The sequence below is a fragment of the Lontra canadensis genome, unplaced genomic scaffold (assembly GCF_010015895.1).
Source record: "Lontra canadensis isolate GAN:19392208 unplaced genomic scaffold, GSC_riverotter_1.0 scaffold24, whole genome shotgun sequence".
NCBI lineage: Eukaryota > Metazoa > Chordata > Mammalia > Carnivora > Mustelidae > Lontra > Lontra canadensis.
This window is the reverse complement of record NW_022631018.1, coordinates 1,040,931-1,060,088: the sequence shown is the minus strand read 5'-3', so window position 1 is coordinate 1,060,088 and position 19,158 is coordinate 1,040,931. Positions and strand designations below refer to the sequence as shown.

Genomic DNA, 19,158 nt, shown 5'->3' with positions numbered 1-19,158 from the left:
TTAGGCCGTGGGGCGCTGGCTTAGCGACCGCTTTGGCTGGGGGCATAGGTGAAGACTGGGGTGACAGAGGAACAGAAGTCGCTATTCTCCCTGTCCTATCCCTTCCACCAGGAGTTGTCCTGGGAACACACTAAAGGGTGAAGGTGAGAGCAAATATAAAAAAAACAGCCTCCAATCCTGGGGATACTGAGAACTGAAAAAAGGCAGGTTATTGCACTAATTAGAGATAAGAAAGTAAAAAGTTAAATTCGTTTTCCCATAGAATAATGGTGATTATTTTCATAGAAAATCAAACAAGTACCAAAAACCAAAGTCAAAATTCCCCACAAACCTCCACCAACCAGAGACAATGTCTATCAATATTTGGATACAATTTCCTTCTGGTCTTTTTTCTAGCTTTAAAAAAGGATGTTTTCTTGCATTTGATATTTACAAATAAGAACTTCCGGGGCACCTAGGTGGCACAGTCATTTAAGCATCTGACTCTTGGTTTCAGCTCAGTTTGCGATCTCAGGGTCGTTAGATCAAGCCCTGCATCAGGCTCTGTGCTCAGCGTGGAGTCTGCTTGGGTTTCTCTCTCCTCTGCCTCTCTGCTCATTCTCATTTCTCTCTGTCTGTCTCTCTCTCTCCCTAGGATAAATTTTAAAAAAGAATTCCTTGGGGCACCTGGGTGTCTCAATTGATGAATCGTCTACCTTCAGCTCAGGTCATGATCCCGGTTTTCTGGGATTAAGCACCACATTGGGCTCCCTGTTCAGCGGGGCATCTGCTTCTCCCTTTGCCCATCACCCTGCTTGTGCTCTCTCTCTCTCTCAAATAAATAAAATCTTTTAAAAAAATTTCCATGTCATTATAAGCCATTTTAATAGTGGTATAATATTCAAGTATATTGTATAACATAATTTATTTAACCTTTCTTCCATGATTGGAAAGGTAGGTCACTTCTATTATATGCAATGATACATAGAACATTTTTGTGCATTAATCTTTTTTTCTATATTTAGGATTATTTCCTTGGACTAGATCATCAAGAGTAAAAGTATTAGGTCAAAGTAGATGCATGTATTTAAGGATATCTATACATATGCTCAAATTATTACCTGAAAAAGTTATATTCTGTCCACCCACAAGTATTACCTATAAAATAGTTTTCCCCTTCTGACTAGCATAACATTCTTTTGTTTTTAAAAATCTTTGCTAGGGGCGCCTGGGTGGCTCAGTGGGTTAAAGCCTCTGCCTTCAGCTCAGGTCATGATCCCAGGGTCCTGGGATCAAGCCCCACATCAGCCTCTCTGCTCTGTGGGGAGCCTGCTACCTCCTCTCTCTCTGCCTGCCTCTCTGCCTACTTGTGATCTCTGTCAAATAAATAAATAAAATATTTTTAAAAATAAAATAAAATAAAAATCTTCGCTAGTTTCAGAGGCTAAACTTGTATCTTACGTTAGTTTCTTAGTCTACAATTGTCATTTTGTTTTCTTTTTGTGAGTTGTCTGAATAAGATAGTTTATGTGTATTCATGATAGGATAATGTATGTGTATTCCTATGAAAAATATGAACCAGTAAATCAGTACTAAGGATATTAATATTCTTCTAAGATATTTGTGACCCAAACATGTTTTGTTACATGAATATAACCTAAATAAAGCAAAATGAGAAAGCAAGCCTCACCTTTCTTTAGAGATTTTGGAGAATGTTCTACTGGCTTGATTTCTTCATCATCATCATCATCTTCTTCATCTTCTCCATCTTCTCTTTCTCCTTCATTTTCTTCTTCTCTTCCTTCAAACTCCTTCTGTCTAGAACTCGTCAAAATAGTCTCTAATTCTCTCTCCAGGTCTTTATTTCTTATAAGGGCATAATGAAGTTTCTCATTTACATCATCAAACTTCTCCTCTGCTTGTCTGGCTCTGCTTTCAACCTCTCTGATGGAGACAGAGTCCAGAGAAACACAACAAAATGGAAAGGTTTGAAAAAGTATCTTTCACATACAGAAACTCATTGTTGAGAAGAGGCAGTAGAATTAGCTAACTGCATCTGAAAGGTACACATAAGGGAAGCAGCAGCATCAATACTTAAGCAAGAACTGGGTGGTAATGTCAGCGTGGCAGTCATGCTGTGATTTAAGAACACAATGTATTTATCAGCTCTTAGTGAAACCTGACTTGTGGGTATTTGGATCCATCAATAGCTAAGGAACCCCTTTTCTAGGAGCTAATTTTGGCTTCTCTTCATTGATGTGATCCAACAAACTAAATCCAGTAGTTTCCCTTCTTTGCCAGCACCTCTAAAACCAGATTTTGCAGTCAAGAAAACTAGTTTGAAATGCACTTCTTACTTCCTGGAGCACATGGTCTATGTCTACATGGCTATGCTCTTCTCTTGGCATTCTTGACCGTCATAACTATACCGCCCTTCCTATTCTTGGCGTATGTAGCATTCTTTCTTGCAGAGTAGTGTCTCCCAGTTTCATTCCCATCACTAGCTCATCTCTTAGAAACAGACTGGATGGCTCACTCCTAATACCCTATTCCCCACATACACACATTCCACTTCCTCCACCTCCACTGTGGGTGAGGATGGTGTCCTACTACAGCAGTAGAATTCATTGCCTCCAGCAGAGGATCTGGAGGTACTGATCCCACTAATAAGGATAAAAGAAGCAGAAGAAACAAAGGTAAATCGAGAGGTGTGGATTCCTCAGCAACACCTCCTGGCCGGTTTGTAATTACCATTGTGGTGCCTCATACTCACAATAACTTCTCCTGTGTGCGTTCAATGATAGCCATTGCTTCAAGATACTTTGGGGCCAATGTGCCTTGCTTCGCTGATTCTCTCTGACAAAGGAAATGTATGAATGAACTGCGAGTCCCAACAGTTAATACTCTACTTCTTCGGGATGTTCTGGACCAAATCTTCCAGAATATTTTTTTCTACTGTCCATATTTATATAGTAGATGATTAAGCACAATCTTAACACCAAAAAAGAATAGGGACTACCTGTGGCACACAGCATACTGGTTTCCAAATTATTCATGCTACAGGTGGATAAAATTTAATTAGAATTGTAAAAAATGCAGGGAAAATAATATCAACAAAAAGAAACAAGGAAGAAAAGGCTTAAAAATAAAGAGAAGGGTAAACATGCTCCTGTAATAAATCAAGTTAATGATCAAAGAGATTAACTCTATTCTTCTTATTAACTCACTTCATTAAGCTCTTAACATCGCAAAATCCAGTTGGATCTTTCAGTTCCTTAGGGAACTTCATAAATATCAAGACAGGGAAAATATGAAGGAAAAAACACCTCTTTTATTTATTTTGACTCTGAATACATCCCAGGAAACAAAATAAGAGGAAGGTAAAAGAAGGTATTTAGAAAATCAAAATTATAAGCAGATTTAAAAATAAATATTGTACCATTTTCCCAGAACTGTGCACTTCCTTGTTAACTGAAGTATTGTTGACACACGATGCTTCATTACTTACAGGTGTGCAGCAGGCTGACTGGACAAATCTCAACATTACGCTACACCACCACAGGTGTAGCTACCGCCTGTCACCACAGAGCGCTACCACATATCACGGGCTATATTCCCTATGCCCTACCTTTCATCCCCATGACTTATTCATTCCATCACTGGAAGCCTGAAACTCCGAGTCCCCTTCAGCCCTTTTTGCCCAGAACTGTGTTTAAAATCTCATTTATCCATGCTTCCCAGCCTGAGTCACGTAAAAGGTAAGCCCCACATTACAGATGGAAAGGGAAACGGAAGAGGGTAGGCAGCCTGCCATCCTCACAGAAGGATCTAGTGGGGTAAAGCAAACCCCTCATCGAGGCCTCTTCATTCTCCACCACACATCCCAGTGCACCCTGCTAGCTTTTTCTAAAGGAAAACCAGAGAAAAGAAATGATGTTAAACATGTTCACTTTTACTCTCGCTCTTCTACTCTCTTATTTTCCCAGTCACCTATTCTCCTCTTTCTGTTTTGCTCCCTTTTCTTGGGTAGTTCGTTTGGGAGGTAAATGGTGAGCACTGTCCAGCCTGGACCCACACATGCCACTAACTTAGTTGTTCTTTGAGCCCAGAAGAATGGTTTTCAGAGCAGAGGCTTCTAGAACTGGAATTCCACGTATGGTTTCTAACTGTATGAAACAACTTGATCGGTAGGAACCAGAGTAAAGCAGGACTGTACTCTGTACATGTGATCTTTCAGACTCCACGGTCACTCAAGATATAAGCAGTGTGCCCTGGAGCTGCGTGGGTCTGGACTATGCGGGTCCGCTTGTACCTGGATTTTTTACAGTCTGCTACCATAATGTATTTTCTCTTCCTTACGATTTCCTTAATAACATTTCCTTTCCTCTAGCTTACTTCACTGTAAGAATACAGTAAATAAGACATAGAACATACAGAATGTGTGTTCATTCACTGTTTATGTTCTCTGTAAGGCTTCGGGTCAACAGTGGGCTGGTGATCGTTAACACTGGCCTCATGGCTCTTGGCAGTAACTGCCTCAGCGCCCCCTTGTTTGTGCCAATCTGCTGTAGCTTTGTACGTGGTCTCTGACGCCCATTCTGTCTTTGGCCTTTTTGACTTGGTCTTCCTCAGGTTTGACTCTACTTATGGGCTTCCGACTGGACAGTATCTCTAGTTTGGGTCTATCTCAGGGAAGATCTGGCTCTAGGCCCAGCTCCTTGGGATCCAAGCACTGACAAAGCACCTCATCAGCTTTGGACCAATTTCAACGGCCTTTCCCTGTTGTTGTTATAAAATAGGTAAATTGGTTGCTGCTCTGGCGTACTCTGGTAGGTGAGAGGGAAACACAGGCGTCTAAGGGCCACCTTCAGCCCAATAACAGAGGGAAAGGCAGAAAGTTTAATCTTATGTTAAAAATACTGCTGATGCCCCCAAGTCTGGCCCCTGTTCATCCTTCCCCAGTTCACAGGTGATCCAGCAAAGTCTCCCATCTCCCTCAAATACTGAACACTTACAGACAGCAGGAATCTATGGTGTGAAGAAGAGCCCGAGAGAGACTGTTCCTGACACCTTGCTTGTTGCGGTCGCTGAGCTGTAGGCAATGCTACTCCTCTGGTTAAGCCACAGCACCTGGGGGCCAGGGTGACTCCGAGCACTTTTGGTATTGCCTCTGGGAGAGCTGGTGGATTTAGTCACCCCCTGGCTCCTCCAGCCAGCTGAGATGTTACAGAATTCTGGCTGCTTGTCCTGCAGCAACGGTGTTGGAATGATTGTGACTCAGAGAGGGTCCCAAGCGGTGCCGTGTGACAAGGTTCTTGAACTGGGCTGCATCTGAAGGCAGAGCAGCCTTCTCCCAGGAGGGGCAGCGGCAAAGTCCGTGCAACTTACTGGGAAAACCAGTGAATCGGGCCCAGTGCCAAATTGGGCATGACCATTTCAGGCACAGCAGTCCAAGTCCTGTACATGGGGTCTGCTTTGAGTACAATCCTCAGGAATTCTCACAAAGCCCTACCTCCCAGCTAATTGAGGAGTGTTTTGCATACTGGATGGTCCAGCCCCATTATGGTGAACACTAGGCATCAGGTAATGGTATGAATGAGGCCAAGCCCCTAGTCTGCCCAAGCTGATGGTGACTTACCACCTCTCCTGCTGAGCTATCACTCGTATCTCAATGCCCAGAAAATCCCATCCGGAGTCACCTGCAGAAGGCATTACTAACTGAAAACTCCATGCTCAGGTCTGTAGCTTCTCAGGGGTCTGGAGCCATTTCTCGCTAGACACCTGGGACCCCTCTATCTCTTGGAGCTCTCCAGTTTCACAGCTCAGTTCCCAGAGACATGACAGGTTACACCTGCACACCACAGGCTTTCTGCTTCCCGAGCCCTTCTTTTTTCCTTTTCCTCCCTAGTGTTAATCAAACATACTGCCTCCTGGGAGTTGTGTTCTTAGAGCAGCAGGAGAGACTGCCACTGCCTGAAAGGTCTGGTATCCCTGCGAAATGCTTATTTGTGTCCTTAGGACCAGAGGCTATCTGGCAAAACAAACAAACAAACAAACAAAGATCTTCAGTGATCTAGAGTAGCAACATTAGCAAACTTCCAAAGCCTGGAGATAGACTTCCTGGGCCACATCGGCCTCAGGTGAGCTATTCATGTGGCACCACACCATGTCAGATGGAAAGGTCCTGGAGAAGGAGCACCCACCATCAAAAACAAGCACCACGCCCCCCAAACCCCCACCCCGACTATGCTTCCTACCTGTCTTGAGGCTCACTGGGGAGGTTTGACCCTGACTCCTAGCCTGGGTGGCACAGCAGGGGAGAAACTCTGAGGCAGGAAGGCTTGGGTGGGATGGAGGGGGGCGCTTAAACAGATTAAACGGTGCTACGCTTTATCTCCCTTTTCCTTACAGGGCTCACTGCCCTGCTTTCTCTTACATCCTTGCGTCACCCAGTCTTAAAGACTGATAGATTAATATACTATACGGAAAACTTGTTGAAAAGATGTAACTTGGTGAGAATGTGATTGCAAACCCTCTCGGCGCTGCTCTCACGCCAGTTTGCAGTGCCTCCCTGACTCTCCACGTGGTTTCTCCCAGCTCTTCCTACAAGAGTTGGAGCCTATTTCCAACAGCCTCCCTGGACACACATCCCTGCAATCTGCCTCCCCTCTGGGCCACACCTCTGCCTTGGTCATCCCGCTGTCACCTGCTGCCACCCTCGATCCGGCTGCCACCCCTCCACACACGCTGACTACCCAGGTGGATCAGATCTCTAACAGTCAAGTGGTTCTTAACTTTGAGGCTGAGAAATTTGACTAAGTCTATGGATTTCTGGTACCTGCCTCCCCAGCAAGGACAGGCACAGTAGAAACATACACGCAAAATGCTATATGCCATTTCAGGGGATTAATGGGATCAAGGCATGACAACCTTTACAGAGAGGCATATCAATCTAGAACTGAAATCTAGAACTGACTTAAGTCTACCATAGTCCTAGAACTTTCTGTGGAAAAATTTTAAATCTGTTTTCCTGCTGAGTTTCTAAAGTTTTCCAATTTCCCAATAATTCTTCTGCTCAGAGGTATATGCTAATCACAGTTCTCAATAGAGTCTGCTGAATGAATTCATTTAAAAAATAGGTCAAATTTTGACAAAGATATTGTTAAATTAAGGAAGGTAATGAAATGTTAATTTTAAAATGAGGTTCAAAGAAGAGAATGAGAAGTTTTTTATAAAGTTAAGGTAAAAAACAAGAGTTTTCCAGAGATGATGCTGGAAAGAAAAAAATCTGAAAAATGCATTATGTAGGAGCTCCTGGCCCTCCTGGAGCTAAAAGTTATGTTAAATCGTATCATTTTTACATAATGTTAAATTTCTTAGCTTTTTTCTCTGGTTTTGAATTTCCTACTTGGGTTTCAGATACATACCCAGGAAGAGAATATATTTGCTTCAAATAGAGGTTTGGAATGAATATTTTCATCTTTTTCAATTACTCGAATGAGTTTTTCCTCCTCCTTGGATGTTGAAGGCTTCTAGGGCACAGAAACACAAAGGGCCTGTTAGTGAGCTGGTGTGTGACTCAGTGGCGTGGCAAGTTCCCCGGAGTAATATCTGAAGCTTTAATCTTCCATTTGCGTTAGTCATTCAACACGCATTTTTGAAGGCGTGTAGCAAATACCGAGAAATTAGTGGGGATGGGGAAGTGGAGAGCAGGGGAGACAATGGTGAAAGAAACAAAGAGGATGTCTTCCAGACCCCAGGAATTCACAGTACAGTAGGAGAGATGGACCAGGAAATAATTACGGTATGCACGATTGGTGTGCTCCAAAAGCTTTGTGCACCCAGAAAAGGGCCCTAAATTCTGCCTAGACACTCAGGGAAGTTTTTTCAGAGAAAGTGATATCTGGAGACCAAACAAGACTTTATAACATAGGGGCATCTGGGTGGCTCAGTCAGTTAAGGGTCTGCCTTCAGCTCAGGTCATGATCCCAGGGTCCTGGGATTGAGACCTGCATCAGGGTCCCTGCTCTGTGGGAAGCCTGTTCTCCCTCTTCCACTCCTCCTGCTTGTTTTCCCTCTCTTGCTGTCTCTCTCCTTGTAAAAAAAAAAATAAATAAAATCTTATTAAAAAGAAAAAAAGATTTTGTAACATAGAAAGGAAAGGGCCAGAACTAGGGCCACAAGAGGAAGAAAAAAAGACATGCATTACACATTTAAAAGGTAAGACAGAATTTAGTGCCCAAATAACACTGCTTTCCATTTATTTTCTGCCTTCTATATCCCAAGCACTGTACCAGAAATAAACAGAAAATGCTGGCCAAAAGAGGCTTAGGTATTGTATAAAATTTTTCTTCTGCTGTGTAGCATGTATCATGGGTCTAGAGGACCTAGTCACAGCCTGGGATCATGCCAACATTTAAACTATTCAGAGAGAAGAAACATCAAGGAAGTAAGTGAAGACAGTCTAGAGAGTGTTCGGTGATCTTGAGTTCTGAGAGCCAAGGACAGTAGTAGTCAACCCAGGAATCAGCAAAGGCTCTTATGCCAGACCAACCTGGGTTTGAACACTGGTTCCGCCACTTACAGCTTTCTGACTTAGGGTAAGTCAGAGTCAACCTTTCTGAGCTTCTTATTTATAAAATGGGGCAGTAATTTTTACCTTGAAGTTGTGTCATATAGATAAGAAGTAGCACATGCAGAACATATACCTCAAGATAGGTACTCAATTATTTGTAGTTATCATTGCATTTTTATCATCAGCATCATCGTTATCATCATTATCATTATAAATGCCCCAGAAAGGGTTTTATTACTACAAATTCCCCAGCAGGTGTAGAGACAGGGTTAGGAGAAAGGCGGTGCGGAGACGGGCCTGGGAGGAAGGGGAAAGATGCCCAGAATGGAAACTGAAGTGGATACAGGGGCACCTGGGTGGCTGAGATGGTTAAGCATCAGACTCCTGACCTCAGCTCAGGTTTTCATCTCAGAGTCATGAGTTCAAGCCCCATTAGTTAAAAAAACAAAAGAAGAAGAAAAAGTGGAAACATAGAGTTTAAATCATTATTTGAAAAATCTGATAATGAAAGACAAAGAAACAGCATCAGGGTGAGAGGTGGATTGTGTAGGTAATGGGAGTACAGGTGTGGATAAGGCTGATGGGAAGTGACCAATTTTTGAAAAGGAAAAGGACACCCCTACCTTGGAAAATAAAGAGATAAGGGTGTCTCTGATACGGTTAAATCTCTACGAAGAAAGGAAAGGAGCTGAAGTGTTTATTCCAGATAACCTATTTCTATCTTCAATAGTACCTATATATATTCTTTTTTTTTTAAATATAGTATGTATGTATGTATGTATTTAGAGAGTGTGAGTAAGGGGAGGGTCAAAGGGAGAAGGAGAGAGAGAGAATCTGAAGCAGACTGCACTGAGCATGGAGCCTGACATGAGCCTTGATCTCATGACTCTGAGACCATGACCTGAGCTGACATTAAGGGTCGGACACTTAGCCAACTGAGCCATCCAGGTACCTCAGTACTAGGGGGTATAGCTCAGTGGTAGAGCATTTGACTGCAGGTACCTCAGTACTTATACTTATATTCTTTAAAAATATAAAGGGAAAGGGAAATATAATACTAAATCATCTTACCTCTTCTTCCTTTTGCATCTGAAAATTATCCTCCATGCTTTCTTCTTCCTCTTCTCTAAAAGTAAAAAGGCTGTCTATTTCAGGTTCAATTAATTCTTTTAAAAAATCCTGTGAGATGAAACAATAGTACGATTATAGTTTAGTGTATATTAATAACTTGTAGTATATACTGATTATTCATTCAAAAGTATTTAATGAGCACTAATCTTGCAACTGGACACTGTGCTAGGGATAAGGACAAAAAGGGTAATAAGAATACCCCCCATCCTCCTACAACCCAGCAACTTTTTACCCAAAAGATACAAATATAGTGATCTGAAGGGGCGCCTGCACCCCCAGTGTTTATAGCACAATGTCCACAAAAGCCAAACTATGGGAAGAGCCTAGATGTCTGTCGACAGATGAATGGATAAAGAAGATGTGGTATACATATATAATGGAATATTATGCAGCCATCGAAAAAGTGAAATCTTGCCATTTGCAATGAAATGGATGGAACTACAAGATATTATGCGAAGTAAAGTAAGTCAATCAGAGAAAGACAATTATCATATGATCTCACTGATACGTGGAATTCATGAAACAAGGCAGAGGATCATAGGAGAAGAAAGGAAAAAATGAAAAAGATGAAACCGGAGAGGGAAACAAACCATAACAAACTTTTTTTTTTAAAGATTTTATGTATTTATTTGACAAACAGAGATCACAAGTAGGCAGAGAGGCAGGCAGAGAGAGAGGAAGGGAAGCAGGCTCCCCGCTGCGCAGAGAGCCCGATGGGGCTTGATCCCAGGACCCTGAGATCATGACCTGAGCCAAAGTCAGAGGCTTTAACCCACTGAGCCACCCAGGCACCCTCCATAAGAAACTCTTAAACATAGGAAACAAACAGAGGGTTGCTGGAGGGGAGGGAGGTGGCAGGATGGGGTAACTAGGTGATGGACATTGGGGAGGGTACGTCTTGTAATGAGCACTGGCTATTATATGATTGATGAATCACAGACCTGCACCTCTGAAACATATAATACATTGTAAGTTAATTAATTGAATTTAAATTTTAAAAAAAGAGAATAGCCCCTGCCCTTAAAAAGCTTAACAATTTAGTGGACAAGAAAATGCTATGGATACATATAGTCACATGGTAGGAGCACATAATCTATGGTAGTGGATGTGGCTGAAAGAGTGGATTGGTCAGCGGCACCTGGGTGGCTCAGTTGGTTGGGCGACTGCCTTCGGCTCGGGTCATAATCCTGGAGTCCTGGGATCGAGTTCTGCATCGGGCTCCTTGCTTAGCAGGGAGTCTGCTTCTCCCTCTGACTCTCCCCTCTCATGCTCTTTTTCAGGTAAATAAGTAAAATCTTTAAAAATAAAAAAAAGTAAAAAATAAGAGAGTGGATTGGTCAGGAAGGTTTCCTGGAGGACGTAATGTCTGAGTTTCTTCTTAAGGGATGAGTAAGGGAAAAAAGATAGCATGGTTCTAGGCAAAGGATGTTGAATGGGCATGACTAGCTCTTGAGAACAAAAGTAGTTAGTGTAACAGAAACTTTGGGGCAGATGGACAGGAGCACAGTCATAGAGGAAGGCCTAGAGTGTCATTTCAGGGAAACTGGATTTTATCCTGAAGGCAATGAGGTACTGATAAATTGACTTATCTGGAAAAAAAAATTTGACTTATCTGTTCTGCATTTTAAAGCAATCACTCTAGCAGCGGGAGAGCAGATTTAAAGAGAAAGAAGGGAGAGAGGGAGAAAGAATGGGAAGAAAAAATAAGAGCAGAGAATGAACAGCACAGGGTTGCAGGAATGAAGAGGAGGATAAGGATTCAAGAGATGTTTATGAGTTAACTCTTAGTGATGGACAGTTTAGATGATATGGGATGGCTAGGGAAAGGAAGCATCTCGAATGATACCTGGTAAATGGTTCAGGCCACTACACAGATGATAATGCCATTCACAGAGATAATGAACAAAGTTGCATAAGCAGGTTTAGGAAGATAGGTGAGTTCAGACTAGGCCATGTGACTTTAAGGTATCCTAAATATACCCAAGTGGAAATACTCAGTAAGATCTAGAGTATAGATGGAGGCATTTGGGTTAAAGATAATCATTTAACAGTTATGCATTTAGTTGAAGCCAAGAAAGTGAATTGTATCACCGAAGGTGAGGTTGTGAATTTGCTAGAGGATGAGGGCTTAGGACAGGAACCTAGTCACATAAAGGATGAGGGAAGAAGGACAAGCCCACCACAAAGGCCAGAAGTTGTGTCAGAAGTCTGACAGAACCACCAGAAAAGTCAAAAGAAGAGAAAGGAGACAACAGTGTTGAATACCTCAAATGAGTCTACACAAATACTGACAAATGTCCTTCAGTTTATTGCAATGATGTGTATAAAACAGAAGCTAAAAAGAAGTTCAATGCCTGTAGTAGGAATATGCATAAATAAATGACATAAACTATATAAGGTATTTTTAAAAAGATTTTATTTATTTATTTGACAGAGATCACAAGTTGGCAAAGAGGTAGGCACAGAGAGAGGGGGGGAAGCAGGCTCCCTGCCGAGCAGAAAGCCAGATGCAGGGCTCAATCCCAGGACCCTGAGATCATGACCCAAGCCTAAGGCAGCGGCCCAACCCACTGAGCCACCCTAACTCGTATAATTTATTGAATACTGTATTGAAAGTGAAAAACAGAATGGTTCTAAGTATAACAGTTGCTTATTCTTATGATCATGAGGCTGACTAGAAGCTGTGGGTCACTGCCACTGCCCAGAATCGTGAAAGAGAGTTGAACCACATTTTCTAGGCTAACACTATGTGATGCATGGCTCAGTTCATTGAGGATGGACTCTTGGTTTTGGCTTTGGTCATGATCTCCTGAGTCTTGGGGTCAGTCTCCACACTCAGCAGTGAGTCTGAAAGATTCTCTCCCTCTGCACCCCCCCTTCAAAAAGATAACTTCCTAAAACAAACAAAAAAATAATTACATGAGATATTCAACATTTTATTATAAAATGGGCTGTGGTTAGATGATTTTGCCCAACTATAAATTAATGTAAGTATTCAAAGCACAATGAAGTTAGGCTAGGTTAAGCTATGATGGTGGATAGGTTAAGTGTATTAAATACATTTTTGACTTACAATATTTCCAACTTACAATGGGTTTATTGAGACATAACCCCAACATAAGTCAAGGAAGGTCTGTATTTTGCTATTATAAATAATGCTGTAACTAGCATTCTTCTTTATTTATTTAACTCCAATATAATTAACATAGTGTTATATTATATTGATTCAACAATTCTATACACTACTCAGTGCTGAAAGTTGTGATAAGTGGGGCTATAAGGGGATTACTCTTAATCCCCTTATCTATTTCACCCATTCCCACCCACCCCCTCCCATCTAGCAACTATCAGTTTGTTCTCTATAGTTAACAGTCTGTTTTTTAATCTTTTTTCCTTTGTTCATCTATTTCTTAAATTCCACATATGAGTGAAATCATGTGGTATTTGTCTTTCTCTGATTCGCTTATTTTACTTAACACTATACTCTCTAGCTCCACCCATGTTGTTACAGATAGCAAGATTTCATTCTTTTTTTATGGCTGAGTAATATTCTACTGTGTGTGTGTGTGTGTGTGTGTGTGTGCGCGCGCGCGCACGCGTGCGCACCATATCATCTTTATCCATTCATCTACCAATGGACACTTGGGCTGCTTCCACAGTTTGGCTATTATAAATAATGAAGCAATAAACATCAGGGTGCATATATCTTTTCAAGTTAGTATTTTCACATTCTTTTGTTAAATACCCAGTAGTGGAATTACTTGATCACCTAATAGTCTTGTTTTTAATTTTTTGAGCAACCTCCATACTGTTTTCCTCAGTGGCTGCACCAGGTTGCATTTATACCAGCAGTACACAGGGTTCCTTTTTCTCCTGGTCCTTGTCAACACTTCTTGTTCCTTGTGTTTTTTATTTTCTTCATTCTGACAAGTGTGAAGTGATATCTTGTTGTGGTTTTGATTTGCATTTCCCTGATGATGAATGATATTGAGCATCTTTTCCTGTGTCTGTTGGCCATCTAGATTTCTTCTTTGGAGAAATGTCTGTTCACATCTTCTGCTCATTTCTAAATTGGATTATTTGGGGTTTTTTGGCATTGAGTTACAGTTTTTTATATAATTTGAATACTAACCCTTCATCAGATATATCATTTGCAAATATCTTCTCCCATTCCGTAGTTCTCTTTTAGTTTTGTTGGTTGTTCCCTTTGTTATGCAGAAGTCTTTTATTTTTATTTTTTTTTTTTAAAGATTTTATTTATTTATTTATTTGACAGAGAGAGAGAGAGAGCACAAGTAGACAGAGAGGCAGGCAGAGAGAGGGGGAAGCAGGCTCACTGCCGAGCAGAGAACCCGATGCGGGGCTCGATCCCAGGACCCTGAGATCATGACCTGAGCCGAAGGCAGAGGCTTAACCCACTGAGCCACCCAGGTGCCCCAGAAGTCTTTTATTTTGATGTAGTCCCAAAGTTATTTTGCCTTAAAAGCTTGAAAGTTTGAAAATGTTGCCTTAAAAGCTTGAAAGCTTGAAAATGTTGCTACGGAGGATGTTGGAGAAATTATTGCACATGCTCTCTGCTGGGAGTTTTATGGTTTCGGGTCTCACATTTAGGTCCTTAATCTATTTCGAACCTATATAAGGTGTAAGATAGTGGTCCAGTTTCATTCCTTTGCATATAGCTGTCCAGTTTTATAATTAACATTCTTATACAGATATAACATATATTAGAATTATCAAATAGACTATGAAGTTATATTTAATCTGTTTAAAGAAACAAGAGATTAAAAATATGAAGATTACAAGAATGATCAGACTTGAAAAAGAACCAAGTAGAACTTTAACAATTAAATCTAAAAACTGAACAGAAAGATTTAATAGAAGATTAGTGAATGGAAGGTAAGCCAGAAGAAATTATTCAGGATTCAATGTAGAAGCAAAGAAAAATATGAAAGAAGGTTAAAAGACATGGGGATAGATTCCAATACACATCCATTCAGAGTTCCAGAAAGAAGAGAGCAAATATAGTAGAGACAATATTTGAAGAGGTAATAGAATTTTCTATATCTAATGAAAGATAACAAGTCAAAGATTTAGGAAACCAAGAGATTCCCCAGCAAAAAGAAAAGGATTCCACACCCACATGTACCAGAATGAAACTGCAAAATGCCAGACATGAAAATCTTAAAAGTAGCCAAAGAGAACTGCAAAGGAACTGACAGCTGAATTCTCCACTGTCATTTTGGTAACAACAAGATCCAGAAAACAGTAAAAACAGCATCATCAACGAGCTGGGAGGAAATGGTATCATCCTAGAATTATATACCCTGCAAAAAATGTTAAGACTGAGGGTGAAATAAAGACATTTTCAGACAAACAAAAATTAAGTTTGCCTCAGTAAATCATCACTAAAGAAAAACTTAAAGGTTGAAGAGAAGGAAAGTGACCTTCGGAGGAAGATCTGAGATATCCAAAGAACAATAAAGAAATTAAACAAAAAATCAACTCCAATCACTAAAGGCATTCCCTCTTGAGGATGCTCGTTATTGTCACTACTATTTAACACCAGACTGGGAGAATTATTCATCACAATTAGACAAGAAAAAACTAGAGGCATAATCATGGAAAGAGGTTAAAATTATCTCTATTTGTAGATGATTTGATTAAATATTTGGAGAACCCTAAAGAATCTGTTCTACCAAAACCTACTAAAAACAATAAGGTAATTTAGTAAAGTCCCCAAATAAAATTAAAATACAGAAATCAATAACATATACACAGTTACCAGATAGAAGATAAAATGTGAAGATCCCATTTAAAATAGCAAAAAATAGGGGTGTCTGGGTTGGTCTCAGGGTTGTGAATTTGAGCCCCATGTTGAGTGTAGAGACTACTTAAATAAATAAAAACTTTTAAAAAATAAAATAGCAAAACATAAAATGAAATACTCAGGCATAAACCTTACAAGAAATATATAAAATGAGTAAATCATAAAACATCATTGAAAGGTGTTAAAAATAGACATCCTATATTTTTGAATAGGACAACTATCTCTGCTCTAAGTTAATATATAAATTTAGTATTACCCCAGTCTTTAAAATTCATATTTTCCCAGACATAGATTATAGAGTTACACAGAAGAATAAATAAGCAAGCATAGTGATGAACCCCTAAAGAAGATCAGTGAGTAGGGCCGGCCCAATCAGATATGAAAATGCATCATGGCGCCTCAAAAATTAAAATATTGTGGTGATGACCCATGAAGAGATAGATTAATCGAAAATAACAGAAATTTCAAAAATAGAATTAGGTTGAATATAGCTATTTTCAAATGTTGGAAAACACCATAACATGGAATGTTGTAAATATTATAACGTGGAAAACAAATCAGCCTTGTTCATGTCAACCCAAAAGACTAAATGAGGACCAGTGAGTAGAAAAAGTTACAAGGATACATATTTCATCCATTTCAATAGGAAGAATAACATTCTAATGGTCAGTTGTCACCAAAACAAGTGGGCTAATTCTAAAAGTAGGTCTCTGCCACTTCAGATATTCAAACATAGACATAATGATCAAGGTGGGTATTATATAAAGATTCATGCATCAGTTGTTGGGCTGAATTCAATGACCCTTAAAAATCCTTCCTGTTGGGCACCTGGGTGGCTCAGTGGGTTAAGCCTCTGCCTTCAGCTCAGGTCATGATCTCAGGGCCCTGGGATCGAGTACCACATCAGGCTTTTTGCTTGGCAGGGAGCCTGCTTCCTCCTCTCTCTCTCTGCCTGCCTCTCTGCCTACTCGTGATCTCTGTCAATTAAATAAATAAAACCTTTAAAAAAAATCCTCCCTGTTCTTAAGTCTCTATGATTCTGTATAGTTCTTGAATTTAATTTTTTCATAGACCTGTTGTGTAGCCAAGATCATATCTGTGGAACTTAATTTTCTAAAACTATACTGTAATTTAAGTTTTGTTTGTTTGTTTGTTATTTTGGGAGAGAGAGTTCATGGGAGCAGGGAGGGCCAAACGGAGAGGGAGAGAGAATTTTTTTTTTTTTAAGATTTTATTTATTTATTTGAGAGAGAGAGGGAGAGAGCATGAGAAGGGAGAAGGTCAGAGGGAGAAGCAGATTCCTGACAGAGCTGGGAGCCCAATGCAAGACTCCATCCCGGGACTCTGGGATCATGACCCGAGCCAAAGGCAGTGGCCCAACCAACTGAGCCACTCAGGTGCCCCAGGAAGAGAGACTCCTGCCCAGCATGGAGCCCAACAACCCTCACATGTCCATCTCACAACCCTGAGATCATGACTTGAGCTGAAATCAAGAGTCGGACATTTAACCAACTATGCGACCCAGGTGCCCCATATAATTTAAGATTTATAATGTTGATGAAATCATTCAGTGATTAATTCAAAATAATTCTGGCCAAGACCTGGGCAGCAAATGGAAAAGTAAGCATTTGTAAAAGATGTATATTTTATTTATTTTTTTTAAAGAGTTTATTTATTTGACAGAGAGAGATCACAAGGAGGGAGAGATGCAGGCCCAAAGAAAGAGAGGAAGAAGCAGGCTCCCTGCTGAGCAGAGAGCCCAATGTGGGACTCGATTCCAGGACCCTGAGATCATGACCTGAGCTGAAGGCAGAGGCTTAACCCACTGAGCCACCCAGGTGCCGAAGATGTATAATTTAGAAAGGTGGTGTTTATTTAGTGTTCAAATGTAAGATCAAAGTCCCACACATGTGTAGGTAGAACCCTCCCTGGCAGACCCTGGAGCTCTGACAGAGACGCCATCACATCTCTCCTCTACCGTTCCCAGCTCTGATAGCAATGCGGGCTTCTGCAGTCTTGACTGGAAACCAACTCCTTCAAACACACAAAGCTAAGCATTTGTGACTGCCTCGAAGTACAGGATATTCATTAATTTCGAATCCTCAGTAAACAGGTGGTAGTTAATACCACAGCATTAGCACAGTCAGGTGTGGGGTGTAGAAAGAAAAGTGAAAGCAAGTGAAAGACAGAATGTCAACATTTAAGAGGCAGGCAGTTGGAGGAAGACCAAAAGGAGAGTGAAAAGAAATTAAAAAGTAGGAGAAAAAATTTTTTGTCTTGTGAGGAGAGATTACAAAAGAAATGAATGACTAGTCAACAGGGTCAAATGCTAAATATGGAAAAGTCAAGCTAAATACGGCATTGGGGTTCGTTGGATCTGACAATAAGGAGTCATTACAGCACCTTGCGATAGTTTCAGAGTTTTAAGAGAAATGATTCTGATAGGAAGGAGAGAATTAAGTAGTAGGAAAAAAAGACATGCTCAAGGGATCTGTCTTTTAGAATGAAGGCAATGGCCATGCTTATTGTTTATATATTGGATTATTTATACATATACAGTGGAACTACTAGAGAGGAAGATGTTAAAAAGATACAAAAGAGAGAGGACAGTGGGCTGGGATTAGGTGCTCAAAGGAAGAAATAACCTTAAATAGGAAGACGGAGACTGTAGGAGAGGAGGAAGCGTGCGCAGCCAACCAGTCTGAAGGCATGCCTCAGGAAACGGCAGGCAGCTTCCCCTGGGAAGGCTATCCTTCCCTTCATGAAGGATGAAACAAAATCGTGCTCTAAGAAAGCGAGGAGAGAAGCTCAGGTAGATGATTCTCTCCCTTAGAAGGGAGAACTGCCAATGCTTTTGGTCAGGGGCAAAATTCTCTTCTGGCAGAGTAAATAAATGAGGACTTAGAACACTGATTGGAAGAAGTCACTGAATCCTTATCTACTGAAACTCAGGGGGGCAACAAATATAGGAAGAACCTGAATAATGATCAGTGCCAACACATGGCGAATACCTCTTCTCCAAATAGATGTTCTTTTTCTTCCCTTGTCAGTAACATTACTTTTTTGCCTTTGATCCCAGAAAGGAGGTGAGAACATGTGGTGATCCACCCATAACATTCTCTCTGAGAAAAGAGAAAAGATAATTATTAAGTGGGAAAAAAGTCAGACTATACCAACTCACGTCTATTGAGGAGCCGCCAAGTACAACTCTTCTAAATAAAACTCCATTCAATTAACTTGTTATCACTTCAGTTTGAAGATTTGGGCAGAAATGTTTCTCTGTGTATACAGACCTGAAATCACATCTTCTCTTATCCAATGTTTGAGATCTGGGTCGTACTGAGACAAGGAGCAGTGAAGTGCCATAAAACAAGGTGAAGAAAGATCGCTGGATTTACTATGGGCAAACAGTCTGTCCCAAAAAATAGTTCGCAACCGACCAGGCCAACTGGGATTACATAACAGTAACAATGAAAATAGCCCACATTTACATGGCATTAATTATATGCCAGATTCTGCTGTAAGCATGTGTAATATTAACTCATTTTATCTTCAGTATGAAATACAGGCTATGATTTTTATGAGGTATAACTGAAATAACATTATATTGAGAACAAACTTGTGGTTACCAGAGGGGAGGTGGGTG

The 19,158-nt window shown here is 40.7% G+C and overlaps 1 protein-coding gene across 6 annotated transcripts in view; it reads right to left on the bottom strand.

The window, feature by feature from the left end:
* The window catches only part of AXDND1 (axonemal dynein light chain domain containing 1), a 94,190-nt gene that overhangs the window by 1,784 nt on the left and 73,248 nt on the right, over positions 1–19,158 (bottom strand). For 4 of the 6 annotated variants that reach the window (XM_032862591.1, XM_032862594.1, XM_032862593.1 and 1 more), the window contains 5 exons: positions 18,524–18,634; positions 9,626–9,733; positions 7,407–7,511; positions 2,753–2,835; positions 1,670–1,923 (listed from right to left, as the gene is read on the bottom strand). In XM_032862591.1, coding sequence (XP_032718482.1) covers positions 1,670–1,923; positions 2,753–2,835; positions 7,407–7,511; positions 9,626–9,733; positions 18,524–18,634 — 661 coding nt within the window. Of the gene's footprint in view, positions 1–1,669; positions 2,036–2,752; positions 2,836–7,406; positions 7,512–9,625; positions 9,734–18,523; positions 18,635–19,158 lie in introns of those variants that run through there. The other 2 variants (XM_032862592.1, XM_032862596.1) reach the window with 2 other exon arrangements.